This window comes from Pelmatolapia mariae, linkage group LG20 (assembly GCF_036321145.2).
Source record: "Pelmatolapia mariae isolate MD_Pm_ZW linkage group LG20, Pm_UMD_F_2, whole genome shotgun sequence".
NCBI classification, from domain to species: domain Eukaryota; kingdom Metazoa; phylum Chordata; class Actinopteri; order Cichliformes; family Cichlidae; genus Pelmatolapia; species Pelmatolapia mariae.
Window position 1 is genome coordinate 29,999,374 of NC_086244.1, and position 18,571 is coordinate 30,017,944.

At 40.3% G+C, this 18,571-nt stretch overlaps 2 protein-coding genes across 2 annotated transcripts; both read left to right on the forward strand.

Moving 5' to 3' along the window:
- The first annotated feature begins 4,959 nt into the window (after positions 1-4,959).
- On the forward strand, positions 4,960-7,623 carry LOC134618949 (epithelial membrane protein 3-like). Its single transcript, XM_063464596.1, has 5 exons — positions 4,960-5,052; positions 6,009-6,096; positions 6,188-6,290; positions 6,385-6,525; positions 7,107-7,623. The coding sequence occupies exons 2-5, from the start codon at positions 6,019-6,021 to the stop codon at positions 7,268-7,270; spliced, it is 486 nt and encodes a 161-aa protein (XP_063320666.1). The 5' UTR covers positions 4,960-5,052; positions 6,009-6,018; the 3' UTR covers positions 7,271-7,623.
- Positions 7,624-7,828: 205 nt separating this feature from the next.
- Positions 7,829-14,562, forward strand: zmynd12 (zinc finger, MYND-type containing 12). The gene is made up of 8 exons (XM_063465044.1): positions 7,829-7,956; positions 9,483-9,612; positions 9,977-10,148; positions 10,243-10,412; positions 11,534-11,656; positions 11,732-11,819; positions 12,369-12,514; positions 14,405-14,562. The coding sequence occupies exons 1-8, from the start codon at positions 7,829-7,831 to the stop codon at positions 14,546-14,548; spliced, it is 1,101 nt and encodes a 366-aa protein (XP_063321114.1). The 3' UTR covers positions 14,549-14,562.
- The last annotated feature ends 4,009 nt before the right edge of the window (positions 14,563-18,571 follow it).

Genomic DNA, 18,571 nt, shown 5'->3' on the forward strand with positions numbered 1-18,571 from the left:
AAACAGACTGTTATAAATCAATCACCGATTTTGTGATTTTTTTTTTTTCTTAAAGATTCAAGATCCTTTATTTGTCACATGCATAGTTATACGAGTACAACACGCAGTGAAATGTGTCCTGACACGCTCCTAGACTGTGCAAGAAGAGAGAGAACATTATGTACATTAAGTGAATTAAATAAAATAAAACAATCTGGAGATTTTTTAAATTGAAAATCTGAAAATGTACATTGTGCGAGTAGGTGTTAAAGTGTCTAGTGCTGTAGTGAAGCAGAGAAGAATGAGGCTGGGATGTGTCGCTTATGGATGCTGTGTATGGGTTAGGACGCGGATTGCCTGAGGATAGAAGCTCCTCTCGAACGTCTCTGTTCTTGCCCGGATGGTGCGAAAACTTCTGCCTGATTGCAGAAGTTGGAATAGTTTGTTGCCGGGACAGGACGGGTCCTCCAATATCTGAGCTGCTCTAAAACAGCGTCTCCTGGTGTAGATGTCCTGTAGGGAGGGGAGAGCAGCCCTGCAGCAGCGTTCTGCCGTACGGATCACTCTCTGAAGAGCTTTTTGATCCTTAACACAGCTGTTCCCGTACCAGGATGCAATGTTCTGTGTAAGGATGCTCTCCACAGCGCCTGCATAGAAAGTCTTGAGGATCACTGGAGAGACCCGGAACTTTCTCAGTTGTCGGAGGTGGTACAGGCGCTGCCTAGCCCTTTTTGGACTGGACCTGAATGTGGGCAGACCATGTCAGGTCTGAGGAGAAGGACCACACCCTCTCCACTGGATAAAAACTGCCTGCTTTGAAAAGTGACATATAGGTAATAAAACACACATCATCATTTCTTTAGTTGTTACTTATGTAAAATATGTATTTATTGCCATCTCAAAGTGCTAATGTGTTACCGCTGATTCTTTTTGTCACTAAAGCAACAATATCTGTGGAAGAAACATTTGAGGTTGACTCGTTGAAAAAAAGGCAAGAAACAAAAACAGGTTGGGAAAGTTAAAGTAGAGAAAAAAATGTCTGAAATTATGTGGTTTTTCCCAACTTTGCAGAATGAAAGCAAACTACACATAGTGTACTGGAGCAAGTGGCATGTATCTATATAGAGTCCAGTGTTTACCATCACTATACCACAATCTCCTGTTAAACAAAAAATTGAGTCCAAAATATATTGATGTTCGATGTTAACGGTATGATTTTATACATTATTAAAAATGCAGATCTGTTTTAAAATGCGTTTGATACATAGCAGAGGCACAAGAGCACTGCTAGGGTTAACTTTAACCACTACTGCGTTACTGCTTTGATCTTCATTCCACAAATGTAAACACAAGCAAAAATTCTTATAAAGTGCTCGGTTTAAACTAGCATTACTCAAATATTCCTCAAGAAAACACATTCACATCATTACTGTGAAATTCACAATGCATGTATAAACAGTAGCTGCAGTTCAAAGAAAAGCCTGCAAATACATACAACATAGGCACCACCCTGAGCACAACTGTAGTGGAATCTCCCTTTCATTATTACTCTCTTTCTTTTTATCGAGAATCATTATGCAGTCATGAAAGAAAAAACGTTTTCACACAATTTAGTAGTGTGTAGTAGCAGCAATAACATGACATAATGGTTTTCTGTATGATGTTATCTGTGTCTCATTCTGGGGGAATTTCACCCCACTCTTTACAGCAATGCTTCAGTTCATTGAGGTTTTGTGATGCCAAGCTGAGGTCAGAGGTGAAAGAGCAGACAACAGTAACTCAAAGAATCCACTTGTTACAACCAAGGTATGCAGAAGAGCATCTCTGAATGCACAACAAACCTTGGAGCAGATTGGCTACAGCTGCAGAAGACCACGCTGGGTGACACTCCTGTCAGCTAAGAACAGGAAACAGGCTGCAATTCACACGGGCTCGCCAAACTCAAGGATCATGTGAAAACGAAAGTCTTCGCATGACTCAGTAGCTTGTAGTACCACCTTTAGCAGCAATATCTTGAAGTAATCGTTTTATGTATTGCTTTATCAGTCGTTCACATCATTGTGGGGGAATTCTGGCACACTTTTCTTTGCAGTGTTGCTTCAGTTCATTGAGGTTTGTGGGTATTTAGTTTTGCAAAACTTTCTTAAGGTCACACCACTGGGGCATTGCAACACAATAATTCTTTTCTTTTTCGGCCACCGTGTTGTCAATTTGTGGGCGTGCTTGCATCATTGTCACCTTACAGACTATCTGCAAGGTTCCCAGGTCTGGTGACTGCAACATCAAAGCCCAAATCCTCACTCCTCCACCACCGTGCTTAACAGTTGGTACGAGGTGTTTGTGCTGATGGTGTGCTTGGTTTTCCCCAAACTTTGTGCTGTGCATTATGTCCCCACTTTAGTCTAATCTCGCCAAAGGACATAGTTCAAAAAGTCCAAACGTGGTTCAGATGCAACACTGCAAACCTAAGCCCTGCTGCCATGATCTTTTTAAGAGGTCAGACAATTTCCACTCTTCCAAATGAGCCATACTTGTTCAGTCTTTTTCTAATTGTGCTCTCACGAAGTTGAGTTCTGTAGAGTCTCAGATGTAGCTCTTGGGTTTTTTTTGGTTTTTTTTGCTGATTCATGTTGTAGTCTGACCTTGCAGTGAATTTGCTGGTACTTCCACTTCTAGAAAGATTGGCAGCAGTCTTGAATGTTTCCACAGCTGAATAATGTCTGTCACCGTAGAGTGATGGACTTCAATGCCACTATTGCCTCTCTAAAACATACGGGTAGCAACAATTGCTTTTAGAGCTGTCCTCCTGGCTCTAAATAAAAGTGTACATGGTTGCATAGAACAAAACTCTGTTTTCAAACCAAGTTCATTGTTTTCTTAACAATAAAAGAACGTTACACAATACAGGCCAAATACTTAACCAGTATAATATAAATCATAACTGGTTTAATGTAAGCGGCCCTGTTCTGACTGTTGAGCTATGGCTCATAGCGCAACATCGCCACCTACTGCTTTGGGGATGAAAGTTCAGCAATGGGTGACAGCAGAGGAGAGTGCTCACTTAGTGTCGTGTTAAAAGCATTGCCATCCAAAGAATCTGCCAAAACCAAAGCCGAAAAAAAGTTGATGATGATTGGCTAGTCAAAACGTCATCAACATTCACAGGAAAAATAAACTGGATGGTCATGCTCCTTGATTAATCCACTTTTATTTAGAGCCCAGACGACAGCTCTAAAAGCCATTGTTAGGCCAGCAATCCTCTAGACTTTCCTGCAGCAGTAAAAATTTATTTTACTCCAAATCTATACAAATCTGTTGGGGGAAAATAGGTCTTTGTTATAACTTCCACAAACTGTAGGCCTGGGGAAGTGCTGGGATTTGTTTAGGTGCAACCTTGCAATCCTAAGCCGTGTTGCTATGTTTTGTTTTAGGGGGGTTTTGTAGAGAGAGAATAAACTTTTCTCTTGGCAGGGCTTTTAAACTTCCAAACAAACCGCCATACTTGTTCAGTCTTTTTCTAATTGTGCTGTCATGAACTTCAAATTTTAAACTCTTTTTTGTGGCCTGTAGAGTCTCAGATGTAGCTCTTGGGTTTTGTGGAATTTCCCTAAGCATTGCATGGTTTGACCTTGGGGTGAATTTTGATGGAATGTCCACTCCTGAGAATATTGTGGCATTGTGTTAACATTGTGTGCATGCAGCTGAATGCTGCCAAAACTTCAGCTTTTATAGAGCTATCATAGTTGTTCATGGATCTCTTAAATCAAGTGCATTTGATAGGCAACACCTTGCCCTACTTATCAACATCTGTACTGGGTCACAGTCAGATCCACCGCCATTACAATTGGTAGACAACCACCTGAGCCCCACGGTAAATTAATAAGGCCCCACTCACTCAGGCGATGGATAAATCTGTATTCCCAGCCTGGCTGACAATGGTTGCCAGAGGGCAGTCGCAAGTTGAAATTGGTCACAAAGAGGTATCCGTAAAATCTCCTTGACATTACTTTGGTCGCTAGCAGATTGCTGCAGTCGCCCAAATTTTGCACAGAAGACGATAACTTGTCTACAAACACTCCGCAACAACTCTGCTCTCTCCCTGTGAAACTTTGGAGAGGGAGACCACTTGCCTTCAAATTAAAAATGTCACCTTCAAATTAAAAATGTCAATTCCAACTGTACGGCTCAGTTTTTCTACATGATAAAGATATTCTGCTGTAAAAAGGAAAGAAATTGGTCTGCACGACTCTTTGGGTTGAAGTTGTATTAAATAAATGCGCACACTTGCAGGAAAGGCTCTGGTAGCTAACTGCCCAGAAAACAGATTTCTGTCCCAAGAATTTTTTCTTGCTAAAAAGAAAAACTGAAATTTATATAGTAGTTAGTGAAAACAAAATCCTGTCAAACTTAATTGTTTTTCTATTACTTAATTACTTTTGTGTAGTATGAATGTAGAAAAAGATGTCAAACTTAAGAAAATATAGTTTAAAGTTCAAAACTGATCCCTTCCTTCACATTTTCCAAACCAATGCCGTGGGCTGGATTGGAGTTAGCTTTGGCTCCCGTGGCCTTATGTTTGACACCCTTGCTCTAAACAGTGTTTTCATATTAATATAAGTGCCTGAACAGTCTATGCCATTTGTTTTATCGCGCCCACGTTTTCTGTGCGACAAGCGCAGTCTCCACTGGCTATGTTGCAACTGAGTGTTTATTTTTCATGTCTACACCAACATGAATGAGTGAGATAGGGCAGCACGTACACCGGAGAGCACTTTAAGTGGTCTGTTTACTGAAAAAATCTTTTCATGTGGTTTTGTGTGTCTCCACTGCATATAGGCGGGTCTCACTTGAGACTTTTTTTGGATGGTGACGAGTCAGGGCAAAAGGGAGCTCTGTGCTGCAGAGAGGAAATAGGCGTTCACCCTGGAAACTTTGGGAGTAAGTGACCAAAATAAAGGGGGTGTGGCTAAGCGAGAAAAGAGTGGACCACCAAGAGGGGCTACTATAGTGTAGAGCGGGGAAGCTGCTGCTACGCTGCTGAGATCTAGTTCAAGTGAATAAGCCACATCCAGGGTAAGTAGAGCTTTCTTTGAATTTTGATGCAACTTCTTTAAATATCTTGTTAAATCACGTAATTTAACAAGGTACCAACAACATAACATTTCATCACATTTAACAATTTGTAGACCACGTCAGTTATCAGCCTGGCTAAAGGCAGTGATTGTATCACATACTGTATTACTGTAATGCCTGTATTTGAGATTTCTCGCACAAAAATGATCATTTTCAGTTGATTTTTTCTTTGCACTTTAATGCGATGGGTGAACTCAAGCGTAATGATATAATTTGAGAGTAATTGTGACTCCACCGCCCATCCAAATTGTCCTCTCCTTCAGATAAAGATCTTTACAGGCAATTTTTCCTGTTTCTTCTTTTCCTGTAACCCTCCTTCTTCCTCCTCCTCTGCTTTTTGTCTCCTTGAATTTCTATTTATTATGAAATTAAAAGAACTCTTAACTATTAGCTGCTATGACAGCCAGTTTAGCAGTTTGGTACACTAAAGTATAATATCAAATCTTTTTTCCCCTCAGACTGATTTACTCCAAGTTTACAAGTAGATTTGGATTCAATCCGCATTTAAATGTGGATTAATTACAGACCATTAACCCTTTCATGATGAAAGAAGCCTTCAGAGGAGCAGAGAGGTTAACTGAGTAATTATTTTGCCGCTACTTAGATTTCACTGGGTCCACACAGGTTATTTTGCTGTAGTAGGCTGTAAACACACATGCCCAGTCAAAGAGAAGTTTTAGAAATCACTTCTCTGTGGTCTTATGTAACACAGAGAAAACTCTGTTCAGCTCCTCAGATTTTTCCATTTAAAGTTTCAAAAACAGGAAAGGTGCCCAACACTGGCTTTCACTGTGGAACCAACAAACACATTAAAAGCTTCACACACAATTTCCTTTACTGCGCCGGATGCCAGTGGCTCAGGAAACCTAAAAAAATGTCGTGTTTGATTTTGGCAGGTAATTAAAAATGCCGTACCTGCTGATGTTTGTCACCCTGCTGCATCTCGTCACTCTGGCAATCCTGATTATTGCAACCATGGAGAAGGTAACAGTCAACTTTAGGAAGTGGTGAGTGTTTATTTTTCGTATGTGTGACATAGCTGACTCTGTGTGTAATGTCTGATCTCTTTTTTAAGTCTTGGTGGGTGTGGGAAGGGATGGAAACCTCAGACCTATGGCACAGCTGCAGGTATGACAACTCCACAGAAAGCTGGCTGTGTTCACCCAACACTGAAACTCGTAAGTTTTTGTTCCAGATTGTATATTGCTGTAAAATGAAATAGCTCTCCCTCGAAGGTAAAAATGTGACTCAGGGAATGGTTTACTTCTTCAGAATGGCTCCAGGCAGTGCAGGTCTTAATGGTTCTCTCGGTGGTCTTCTCATCGGTCTCCTTCCTGGTGTTCCTGGGTCTGCTGTTCACCATGTCTAGGGGCGGTCTCTTCTACTTCACCGGACTGTGTCAAATCTTTGCAGGTAACAGTGGAGTGAAGTAGCTTGCAAAATATAGTGCCACTGTGTGATCAGGGCATTTGAAAAGTATGACAAATTAAAGAGTGCTTATTATTATGCTACTCAAGCCTATTACAATAACCTGCTTGTGGAAAGGTATCTGGTAGATTAATGCTGAAGTTTCTTTTTTTGTAATCATATGACTTATACTATTAAAATAATAATAATAATAATAATAATAATAATATATCTATCTATTTTCTGCCTCTTATCTGGAAAGCAGGGGTGGGAGTCTAAGCAGAGATCCCCAGACCTCCCTCTCCTCTGTCACTTACAATATGTGCATTTATTTTTTTTAAACATGTCACCTGAAATATTTGAGATCACCCCTGTTTTTAAATGTCTTCTTTGAGGCAGTAGCCACTACTCCTGATAAAATATGAATGACATGGATCTGTGTTGGTCATCCAAAGTATATGCTGTTGTTGCTCCCACTATACTTTATGTGACCTAATTAGTAGGTACTAACACTACAAACGTTTCTACTATCTGACCCATTAACCAATTATTATTGTGTGTATGTTTTTTTTGTGTATGTGTTTTAGGCCTGACAGCCTTTTCTGCAGCACTCATCTACGCAATACACAACAAGGAAATCCTTGAAAAAAAGCTGACAGGACACTTTGGCTACTGCTTCATCCTGGCTTGGGTGTGTGTCCCATTGTTGCTGTGTAGCGGCGTCTTATACATTCATCTGCGCAAGAAGTAGTGATCTAAAAAAAGGAACACAATGTCAACCCCACCTATTGTTGGAAAGAGGCACGTGCCTATGTTATGTTTCTTAAAATGTTGCTGATGTTTTTATTTGTATAGACATGTTTGCTGAGAGGAAAAAAAAACTTAGGATTTAAAATGTTTAATGCTTGCCTATTTTGAGACATTTTCACTGCAAAAAGTATTTTGTTATTCACTTACTGTTCGCTGTAATGTGCTAACCACATAAAGTAATCCATAAGTAAGTGACACTGGCCTTATTAAGAGGCATTTGAATTTCTTTTAATTTGCCTATTCCCCTAATATTTTTTTATGTATAAATATATATATTCTTAATAAATATCGGACAAAACCACAAAGCTTTAAGTCTCTATTGTGTTTTCAAACCAGCTTTACGTCAGGGAGGGAAACTGCTGAGGCTGTTGCCATGTCAACCATAAACTAAACAGGGAAACCTAACAGGTACTAGCTTTGGAAGCTAATAGCTTAAAAGCTGCTTTTTATGTTGCAAAATGAAGCTCATATCGACTCATAAACGAGCTTCGTAGCAATAATGGAAGCTGAATCTCAAGCGTCCGCGATAATTCCTCTTGCCTTGCCCAAAGGAGCGGAAAAGTTCTGCGAGCTTTGCCAAAGAGAAGCCCGCCTGCAATGTAGCAAGTGTCGAGTCACTTTTTACTGGTAAGCTCAGTTTATCCGAGCTGTGGCAGGGCGATGCCCGTGCTAACGACTGATCCGTTATTCATAGATAGATAGATAGATATATTTTTTTTAAAGGCATGTATTGTGTTTAGTTTATATGGTTTGGTCAGAACCGTGTTTACGGGTTGAACGCTAGGTGGCAGCGTTCGCCATGTTTTTTCCCCCTCCCACGCTCACACATACATAACACGTCGGTAAGGAGGGCGTTTTAGTGTGATTGTCATGAGGAGGGAGCGGAACAGCTGGAAAATACATTACCACAACGCTTATTTTTGTTCGGTTGCCTGCGTGTTGTTTTCATAATATAATTTGCTGAGCTTCAGCTTTTATGTAAACCCGACGTTACCTTCTTTGACACTGTTTTATATGCGGTTCCAGACCATAACATGGTGCTGGACAGTTTCCCCGTTGGCACACACTGTGGGTAGTGAAGAGGAGCATGTGGCGAGATCACTCCCTGTAGGGATTTATGGAAAGGGATGAGCAACTAAAGCCAGTCTCAGGCAGCTTACAGATGCTTATTGTGGCTGCCATCCTTTCAGTCTTTAAAATGGGTGAATGAGAGGCACAATTTTTGGTTTTATTTTAAAAAAAAACATAGATATAAATATAGATACATATATATGTCAGACAATAAGAATCAGGTTCTCAGGATTCTTAAAATCTTTAATTACACGTGAAGCAAACATACTGAGCTATTCCCAGTCATGGATTGAGCCAAAGTAATACACATGGTTAGTCTTAAGTCATCCTACTTTGGCATGCGAGTCATGTGTGTGGTGATTGTTTGGTGTATTTTGCATAGAAAACTCAGCGGGGACAAGAGAGTACATCCTGAAGAGACCACTTGATTTGTGTTTATCTCTGTGTGTGCCTTTCTGTCTGTCTCTGTACTCTCACAAGCACAAGCTGTGTCAGTGCTACTGTTGATATGACATGGTCAGATTTCTAGGTCCAGCTCGCTGCTTCTCACTGAAGATCATATAACCACAAGTACACTGGAATGAGCGCACATTTTTCACAGTAGGGGGGAAAAAAACCCGCTGAAAAGCAGGACAGTTTCCACACAAGTGTGCAGAAGAGGAGAGCCAGATGAACAAAATTACAGACCAGTTATGTAATGGCATATAATTTAGTATGCCCTCTGTGTACTCAGATGATATCTCCTGAATCAGAGAGACTCTGCCCTGAAAATGTTAGCAGAATCCAAACAAGCTGTTACTGCACAGAGATTTTTACTGTCAAGCACACATAATAGTATCTGTCTGGACAAGAGGGGTGAGCCTGATCCATATGTTTAAATCATTCACAACAAGTATGAGCTGCAGCTCAGCTTATGTCATAAATCGTGATTCTTTATCAATAGCTTCATTGCCAGGAAAACATCAGCCTCAGTGTGCACGGGGGAGACTTATTATGCATAAAAATGCTTCTCACAAAGTCCTGAGGTGGTTTAAGAGAATATAAATATGACCGAATGACCTGTGGGTTTTTAAAACATCCAGTGCTGCAGAGCACCAGCAGGCTGACTGGGTGGGGATCCACAAGAGAATTTGTCAGCTGCTTGTTCCCATCCGCGCCCTGACACTCCGCAGTCTCCAACAGACCAGTCACACTGAAACACAAATTAAAAAGGTGAGGATGCGTGGAAATCACTGGCACCACATATTAGGAGAAAAAAAATATGAAGTTCTGAAGTTTGAGTCTAGGTTGCATTTCTTACTGTCAAAGAAAATACAAAAAAGGACTATATTATTATTCCTTGAATGGTTTATTTTCCCTTTTTCTTTATATGATTTGTCATTATGGTGCACAAAGTCCAGGTCTAGGTTGTAGCTCCTAATTTTGGAATATAGATTCTGGAAAAAATATGTGTTACAGCTGAGAGGAACAGTCAAATAGAGGCATTAGTGTCTAGACAACTGAGATAGTGTTTTATTTTAAGAGGAAATAAGATATTTTAATTTGATGCCTATCTTGGATTTGATTTCTTATATAGGCAGAGCTTATTGAGATTTGCAGGTTGGTGGCTCAAAGTAAGCTATCTGAGGGAAAACACCAAGAGGCTCTGCCTGCTGCTCAGCTCTGCCTGCGCTGTTCCATAGACGTTCATGGCCCTAACACCGTCCAGCTGGTCCCTGCCTACCTGCTGCTGGCTGAAGCCAACATGGGTGAGAAACAAGCACAAAACGGCTTCTCAGTTCAAATGTTCTCTTATCGTGTGATGTTTCATGCATGACCGTGTGTGTGTGTGTGCATCTCCAGGTTTGGGTAATCTAGACCTTGTGGCAGATTTCCTGTCCCAGGCAGAGTGGGCAGTGTTGAAGAGTCCAAAATGTGGTCTCACAATCCACCACCAGCTCCACAGGAGCCTGGGCCGCCTCCATGTGGCGACTGGAGACCTGGAGACTGCGTTGCATAACTTTGCAAATGATGTCTGTGTCATAATTAGCACATTAACTGTTTCATAACTTTATTGATATTGTGAGGAGCAGAAGCAATTTGCTAACCAAATGAAATCCATAACGGCTTGTTTATTGCTCGAGCATGTTTTTTTGAGTACGATACAGTATTGTGCATTGAATTAGAGTTTCTTGGAATTTTAAAGGGGTGTTGAGCAATAGTTTTCAAGGTTTTCTTTTTACTCATTTTAATCCAGTCCTTGTACCTGACTCTTCTCACAAGAATGAGGGTTTTTTTAGCTTGTTTGTTAAGCCATATAACATTGACCCGTGAATCATTCAAGCATAACAATGGTACCTTACTCAAAGATATGAACCGGTGTTATGTCTACACAAAGCAGACAACTTAGCAAAGAGCCAATTTCATTGTTCAGGTACTTTGTTACTAGCAACCTCTCACAAAAGCACATCATTTTTGAAGCTATGAAAAATGCCAAAGACAGCACAATGTGGGAGGCACAAAATAGTATTTTTGCACTAACAAAGTGATTTCTGAAGAGCTGAAAACTTGGCATATCTTGTCCTGGTCTGCTGTGTGTCCTAAAAGAAAAATGAGGAAACTGGAAAAGGGGAACTCAAAAGAAGAAGTGGCCTAGAAAAACGATCTACTTGTCACATAACCTAAGAGAACCATCTGGCCCTTGAGTTGATCCATCTACTGTTTATTAACCATCAAAAATAGTTGCAGTTGAAGGCTGACAAGCAGAAATTTTTAAGGAAGGGAAACAGTGAGAAAAGCCTGAGGAGTGTCTACAGCCATCTGTAAAACATGGTGGAGAGATGATTTGGATCTTGTCAAAATTGATGGAATAATGATAGCAGTCAAATACCACCATTCAAAAGCATCTGGAAAGTGTCTGATTGGTTTATCAGCATGACATTGATGCTCAAACACACTGCAAGTGCAGTAAAAGCAAACCTGGTTAGAACAACAAACAATGGAACAAGACCAGTTATGAACTGGCCTCCCCAAAACCTGGACCTCAACATTACTAAAGCAGCGTGAAATTATTTTAATAGAGAATGGAACAATAAGCACTTTGCACATGTTTTGTGTCGTATGCATCAGTATGTATATAACTTAATTTCCCCAGATCTACTTTGCTACTGAGGAGTATGGTCTGGATAGCACAGTCACCTCTCGGGGCTACTTTCTCATGGCTGATGTGTTTACCAAGCAGGGGAAGATGCCCACTGTTCGTTCCTTGTACTCTGAGGTCAGTTATGTTCTCATTTCCCTTGAGACTAAATTTATCTTCTATGCCTTTTACATTCTTTTGCTCATATTGTAGGTGGCACGTATTTGGCACCGTCACCTGACCAGACTTCTCGAGACTCGCAAAGAAAGCATCCAAAATCCACCGGTGGACTCCTTTTATGGTTTGTTGCAGCCACTCTGCATATATGTTTTGTATATATGGTATAAAAAGGTTAAAAAACCAATCTAGTCGATTCAGCGGTTCAGCAGAATCAGACAATAACATCACCAGTCCATCATTCATGCTCCAAACTGTCAACAGCCAACAGCTCCACTGGAGTATCACTGAAAAAATAAGGTCAACACTTCTATATTTGGAGTGTGTCTTGCTGTGCAATCTGAAAGCTAAACCCCAGATTTACGCAAGCTTGCTTAGAGCTGACTAGAGACCACTGCTGACGCTACTGTGGCTGTGCAGCATCCATGCCACTGCCCTGTATCACAGCTGCTGCCCTACATATAATGCTAAGCCTGTCAGCGAAACAGTTTCCCACGCTATCTGGGATGTTTACAAGGGACAACACAGACATACAGACAGGCGTTTGTTTTGATCAAACTTGAACACATGCATGTCACTTGCTTTCTTTCATTGTTTGAGGTGGTAAAGCATGTTTGAGACCACAGTAAACTAGACGACATGCTTTTTTTTTGTGTCCATCCCTTTCAATCAGACAAAGCCGAGCGAGTTGAAGTGGATGAGATGTTGAGAACTATGTTGGAGTTTGAGCAGAAAGACACCAGAAAAGACCCAGCACGGATTGCAGTGGTGGCCCACTGCCTGGCCATGTTGTCGTTCCTAGGAGGAGACTTCCTCAAGGTGAGCCACCTGGTGAGGTATTAGAAGTTTAGTTTGCCACCGTGACCCATTTCCCCATTTCCCTATTTCCTACTTGTGTTGTCTGAAGATGGGATTATCTCTATTTGTCTACTGCTAAGTCTCACGATAAGGTGGGACTTAGCACTAGCTGATGGGACTGTCTCAACGCTCTGACTGCGGCCTTGATTTCCAGTCTCTTCTTAAAGCTGCAGCTCTTTGTGTGTGTCAGTTCTAACTTTGAGATGTCAGGCGACAAGGCAGATAAAGCCATAGGGGTCTATCTGCACAGCAAACAGCAAAGCACGTTATGTATCAGGCTGGTACGGACCTGATGGGATCCTACTTCTAAGGTCAAGTAAACATAGGATAAAGCATGTAACAAGCAACGATACACATGTGGATTTTTTTTTCACAGCGTTTATTTTTATTTTGTGGCTTACAGGCAGGGCAAGATCCAGTTACCTTAGATATTCTTTTACTCAATCAACAGCTACACCAACCATATATGTGTGTGTGTGTGTGTGTGTGTGTGTGTGTGTGTGTGTGTGTGTGTGTGTGTGTGTGTGTGTGTGTGTGTGTGTGTGTGTGTGTGTGTGTGCACGTGTGCCATGGTACCCTGGTTAAATCATGATTTTTCTCCTTGTATTCACTACAAAGTGATACTGTTTCACAGTTGGTATTGTGTAAAGTAATGTTAATGTTACAGGTTTCTGGGTTTTTGTCTTAGCGCTGTACTTATAAAAGTACATCAGTGTAAGAACAGGCAGTTATCACGATTTGGATGCATTATTATTTTGAGGAAAATATAAGTAGTTTCTCTGAATATTAGATAAAAGAGCCTATCTGTAGTCTTATCAGCTTTGTATATGGTACCGAGGGGGCTGTGGGTAGATGCAGTTATGTCCAGGTTTTTGGATAAGGATACATTTTTAACTGAAACGCTTGCTATTTGGTTTAAATTAGGTGACTTGACTTGGCCACTGAGTAATATCTAATTTCTTTGAGTTCCTTTTGCAGTTTGCTTTGGGGTCATTATCCATTGTGAGCTGTCTGATTGGTTTTGCAGCATTTGCCTGAATCTAAGCAGAGAGTATGGGCAAATATACTTCACAATTCATCCTGCTCCTTCTATCAGCAGCCACATAAACAATGAAAACCAGTGACCTGGTTCCACTGGCAGCCATGCATGCCCATGCCATGACATCACCTACACTGTGTTTGACAGACAATGTGGTATGCTTCAGGTCACGAGCTGTTTCCATCTTTTTCCATAATTCTCTCCTCTCATCATTCTGGTTTATCTTGGTTTCATCTATCTACTTTTATATATTTTTTAATTTTTATTTTCAGAAAAATCAGAAAATCAACTTCAGATATTTAGATCCAGAAAACATGAAAGAACACAGGCCTCACCCAGGCATGAAACTGTTTGTCAGTAATTTGTCCAGTTACTGAGGCTCTGGAAATGGGGGGACTGGGTATAAAAATGGCTGCAATTCCATTAAAACAGTGAATGCAGTATTTGGGATAAACCCCTCAATTTAATGCTGAAAGTCTGCACATCAGTCGCGTCTTCATTGTTTGCTTTAAAAGTCACTGTGCTAGTGAATGGAAGCAAAATTACCAAAAAAAAAAGTGTTATTGACCCGGCTATATAATACTGAAACCCCTATTAACAAATTGCAGCTATTTTTATGAATGCTGCTGAAAACGTTCCTAATTATTAAGGATAACATAACAGCCCAGCAGACCAGCTTACTAAAGGGTAAAGTGGGGTAAATAAGTCAACTGGGTTGCGGTCCAATTTCAGTGATATCATTATATAAGGCAGATTTACTCTCTCTGGAGGGTTTAACAGCTGCAGTTGCTGTGTTTGTTTCTGTGTGCCAGGCGCAGGGATTTGGCAGCACAGCCTTGCAGGCCAGCCAGCTGATACCAGACCATGACCTGACAGAGCCCATCCAGGCCCTGCTGCAACTTGTGAAGATACTCCACACAGTCCCACATCCTGGCTCTGCGGAGTCACAGTACTAAGCCCTGCCCATCGCTCTGCTTGGAGATCTGCTCTTTAAGGATATTTGTGCAGCCCCACAATGATGAAAATATACAATCAAATGCAAAATTTTCCATATGCTGTACAGTATTATTGAGAGTGGATAAAAAATAGATGCACAGATGTAGTTAAAAGAAAAAAGACACATTTTCACTTGTTCTGGATGACTCGTCTTTATTTTAATCTAAAAAAAAGAGGGATATATATACATAATTTTGAACATTAGTGAATTACATCTTTTTGGGATCCATTTCTTAACACTGTCAAAATGTTATGGAACACAAAAATGGTCAAGGGCATTTGCTCAAACCTTTGTGATGCAATGTTTTTGCTTGTTTTGTACCTAGCAACCCGGAGCCTCTACACCAATTCGCCAAATGCAGACATAATTAAAGATTTCCAGTGTCTGCGTTTTGTCAAGAGAGCTGCACTTTTAGAGGCAAAAACATTGCATCGTCCTCCTGCAATGAAAAGAGTGTTGTAAACCTGTTAGCAAACCCAAGGTTCATGTCAGAACAGACATTTAATTGCTGAGATCTTACACAATATGTACAATTCTGAAACAATTATTCATATCAAAAAAATCAGTTTTAAAATCATCTCACTACTTGTGTTATTTGCACTGAATTTATACAATAAAACATTTGTTGTTGGTCAATTTTTTTGGCATTCAGATTCAAACACGGAAACGCTCAGATTTTCCCATATTCCCTTTTTCAATTTCTGAATACATTAGCAGCAGTTCGGAATTAAATATTAAGTTTGTGCACTGTTGTTATACACAGTGACTCATCCACAGGTCCCTACATGTTTGTTCCAAACTGGCCAACTTTCATGCAGGCCAATCAGTTTCCTTCCCTGTTTTGCTAGCATGTGGTACCCCTGTTCCTTTCAGTAGCTTCCATGCCGTTTATTTACTTTATAACAGTAATCTATACAGACCAAGCATAAAGAAATCAGTCAGAATTGGGACCTTGACCTCAAATGATCCTTAAAACAGTGTTCCCAAAGAAAACCAGATGATGAACTGGCATTCTTAAAGTCAATGGAGCACAGTTAAGTGAACCTTCATTGGCTAGATGGATCATGTATAAAATACAAATTCAAGCAGGGGCCAGAAGAGAGAAATTAACATTCCACTCCTTCCTATGGCTAGCTAATCATGACTTTTAAAGATATGTGATCTTTATATTTACACCTATGAACACGATGTGGAATGACGCAGGTTTCGATACAAGGACAAATACTTCAAAGAATGGGGGACGACAACTGGAGATAGTTCACCAGACGAGCGTTTATGTCAGTATGTGATTTGATGAGCACACCCACCAGCCCTCCCGCATCAGGAGGGTGGACATCAGCGGATTTCACAGTTTGTCAGATACTTTGATCATATGGATACTGGACAAACATCACAGTAGAGTAAATGATGTTGTTTTCCTCAGTGGAGACACTGTGATCATTTGACAGCAGACTTAAAAGCTTCCTTTTCTGGTTGTCTGGCAGATTTAGATTTGGCACCCTCCAGCAGGGGCCTGCCGTTAAGAGTCCAGACAGTTAGTAAATTGGGCCCACAACACAAGGAAAAAAAAATCAAGCTTCACAGCGGTTTCACTTTATTGACACAATATTAGTGCACACAAACCACTTTTTTTCTTTAAAAATACCATAAATTAGGAAGTAAACGAGGAACAATATAAAACAAGCAAGGAAAAAAAAGTGCATGTTAACCATGGTATATACCATAAAGTCTTACACTGTAGTTTACAACCTTTTTTTTCATTGTTGTTTATGTATATTTTGTCTGCTTGTAGGTATGTGTTATGTTTTAGACATGTCTCTAGCTTGGATGGATGTGTCATGCCTTTTTGGGGGTCAGGGCTGAGATCTAGGCTGCTTCCCTGAGTTGTTTTCGGCACAAAGTGTTATACAAGCCTAACAACATGACCGTCACCATGTGAAACAATTTTGGGGTTCATGTTTGTGCTTTTGATCATACCTGTAAATTAAATCTTGTGAATGATTCCGCAGCACACCCTACAGCTATGTTATTCATTTAAGGAGGCATACAGGAGGTAAATTCAAAGGAACAAAAAAAAGTAAACACAAAGGTCTTAGCTGCTCTAATCCCTGGATTTCCTTTCTTTTCTTCTCTCAGGAAAGGAAAAAAAGCTAAATTATATTTACGAAGACTTTAAAAATATAGGGTTCTTTTTTCTTTTTTTTGTACATTATGCCAACATTATTTTGTGGGTTAGGATGCTTAGTTCTACATATAATATGGCTGAGAAGGCTCATCTAACCAAATCCAGAAAGTTTAGCACCAAATTTCACTCTCTGCCTTTTAATATTGAAAGTCTATACACAAGAGTTACCCCACAACTTATTAAAAATATCACTGTTGGCGATTGTTTCAGCTATTCCAGTCTAATCTGTGTGGGTGTAAATATGCGATAAAGTTAATTGACTACCTAAATATTTACATAAAAGATAAAAAGAAAAGAAAAACATAAAGCATGTCAGGGGCCATTTGAAACCACAAGGATCCTGGCTGATATGTATTGTATGTCTGAATATCTATGTTATCCTATGGCAGTGAGAAGTCACTTATTTGAGGTATATTTTGTTTGCAGGTGTAGATGCAGCTTTCACACTCTGTCTAAACTTTCCTAAATATGTCACCTTAGCAAGAGAGAGAGAGAAAAAATAGTAAAAGTGCTAGGCATTTAGTGGCCTAGCAGTAGCAGACTGCTACTGCTGGTAAGGCTAAACAAAGATACTATGTAGGAATGTCAAATTAAAATTTGAGCAGTTAGTTCATTTTTATATTCCAGTTTTGCCACCCAAACACATCTGGTGCTTGTTGACATGAATCTTTTACAGCTCCTGTTAGTGCAGGATGGTTGCGGGTCCTCTCCTGTGTCCTCAGTTTGAGCACTACATCACTGCACTGGAACTGACAGAGTAGTGCGCCTAGCATCTCTACTACTTGAAAGCACTTCATGTCACCTCCAATTCACCAAACCTGACCACAGTCTCAGCAGAAAACCTTTTATATGACAACAGAGACTATATGTAAAATAATGTTATTATAATATGATGATTAAAAACATGGCAGGTGTATGCTTTCACCCATCCACAAACACCATGCAGGAACTCATAAAGGCCAGTTTGGCACTAATTTCTGTATCCCAGCCTAACCTCATGCTGCAATTTAAGTTTAGATCGTGGCGTTTGTGGTTTTGGGAATAGAGATGCAAAGAGAGGAGAGTCAGGGGAGCAGCCTCAGATCTCTTTTTGTTTGTTAGTTTTCTCTGTTTTTGTGTAAGCATGAGATGTCTTAGTGTTTGTGTCCATGGATGTGGCAGGACAGCCCCTTTCAGATATGCACTTCTTTCCATTAATCTGATAGCAAATGAATGTGTCACCTTCAAGTGTAAATGAGCAACCTCGTCACTTTGACATAAAAACCTCAACTATAACCGGACAAGCTCAGCCCTTGTAGCTTTACATCTTTATGACTTGCTCAGCCTTCTAGCAAATGCCCCATTGGGCAAAAAAAAGTAAAATATTGTTCTATGATTCATTTTGCAATTTCCAATCCGGAGGAGCAGAAGAGAGCTCTCGTTTTTGGCACCACACACTCACCTGCTGTTAGTGATAACATTGAAAAGAACTAAATGATCAGAAGAAAATGGCAGGCCTTTTGTACTTCTCTATGGCAAAAATATCTAACACACCATGGCTCTGTCTGAATGAAGCCGTGAGGAGTGGTTACGTAATGTCTGAATGACAGGGTGCCATCACTTTAACGGACTGATGAAGCCAGCAGTGTTACATATTGCATGTCTGAAAAGGGCTAAGTTTTAGTTTTTTCTTTGCTTTTCTGTTTTCATGGTTTTTGGACTGATATGCAATTTTAAAAGGAATGTCGATGCCATTAGTGTGTGTGTTTGTGTTTAAAATGCATTTGTGGGGTTTGTGTGAGAGCATGAAGATGTTTG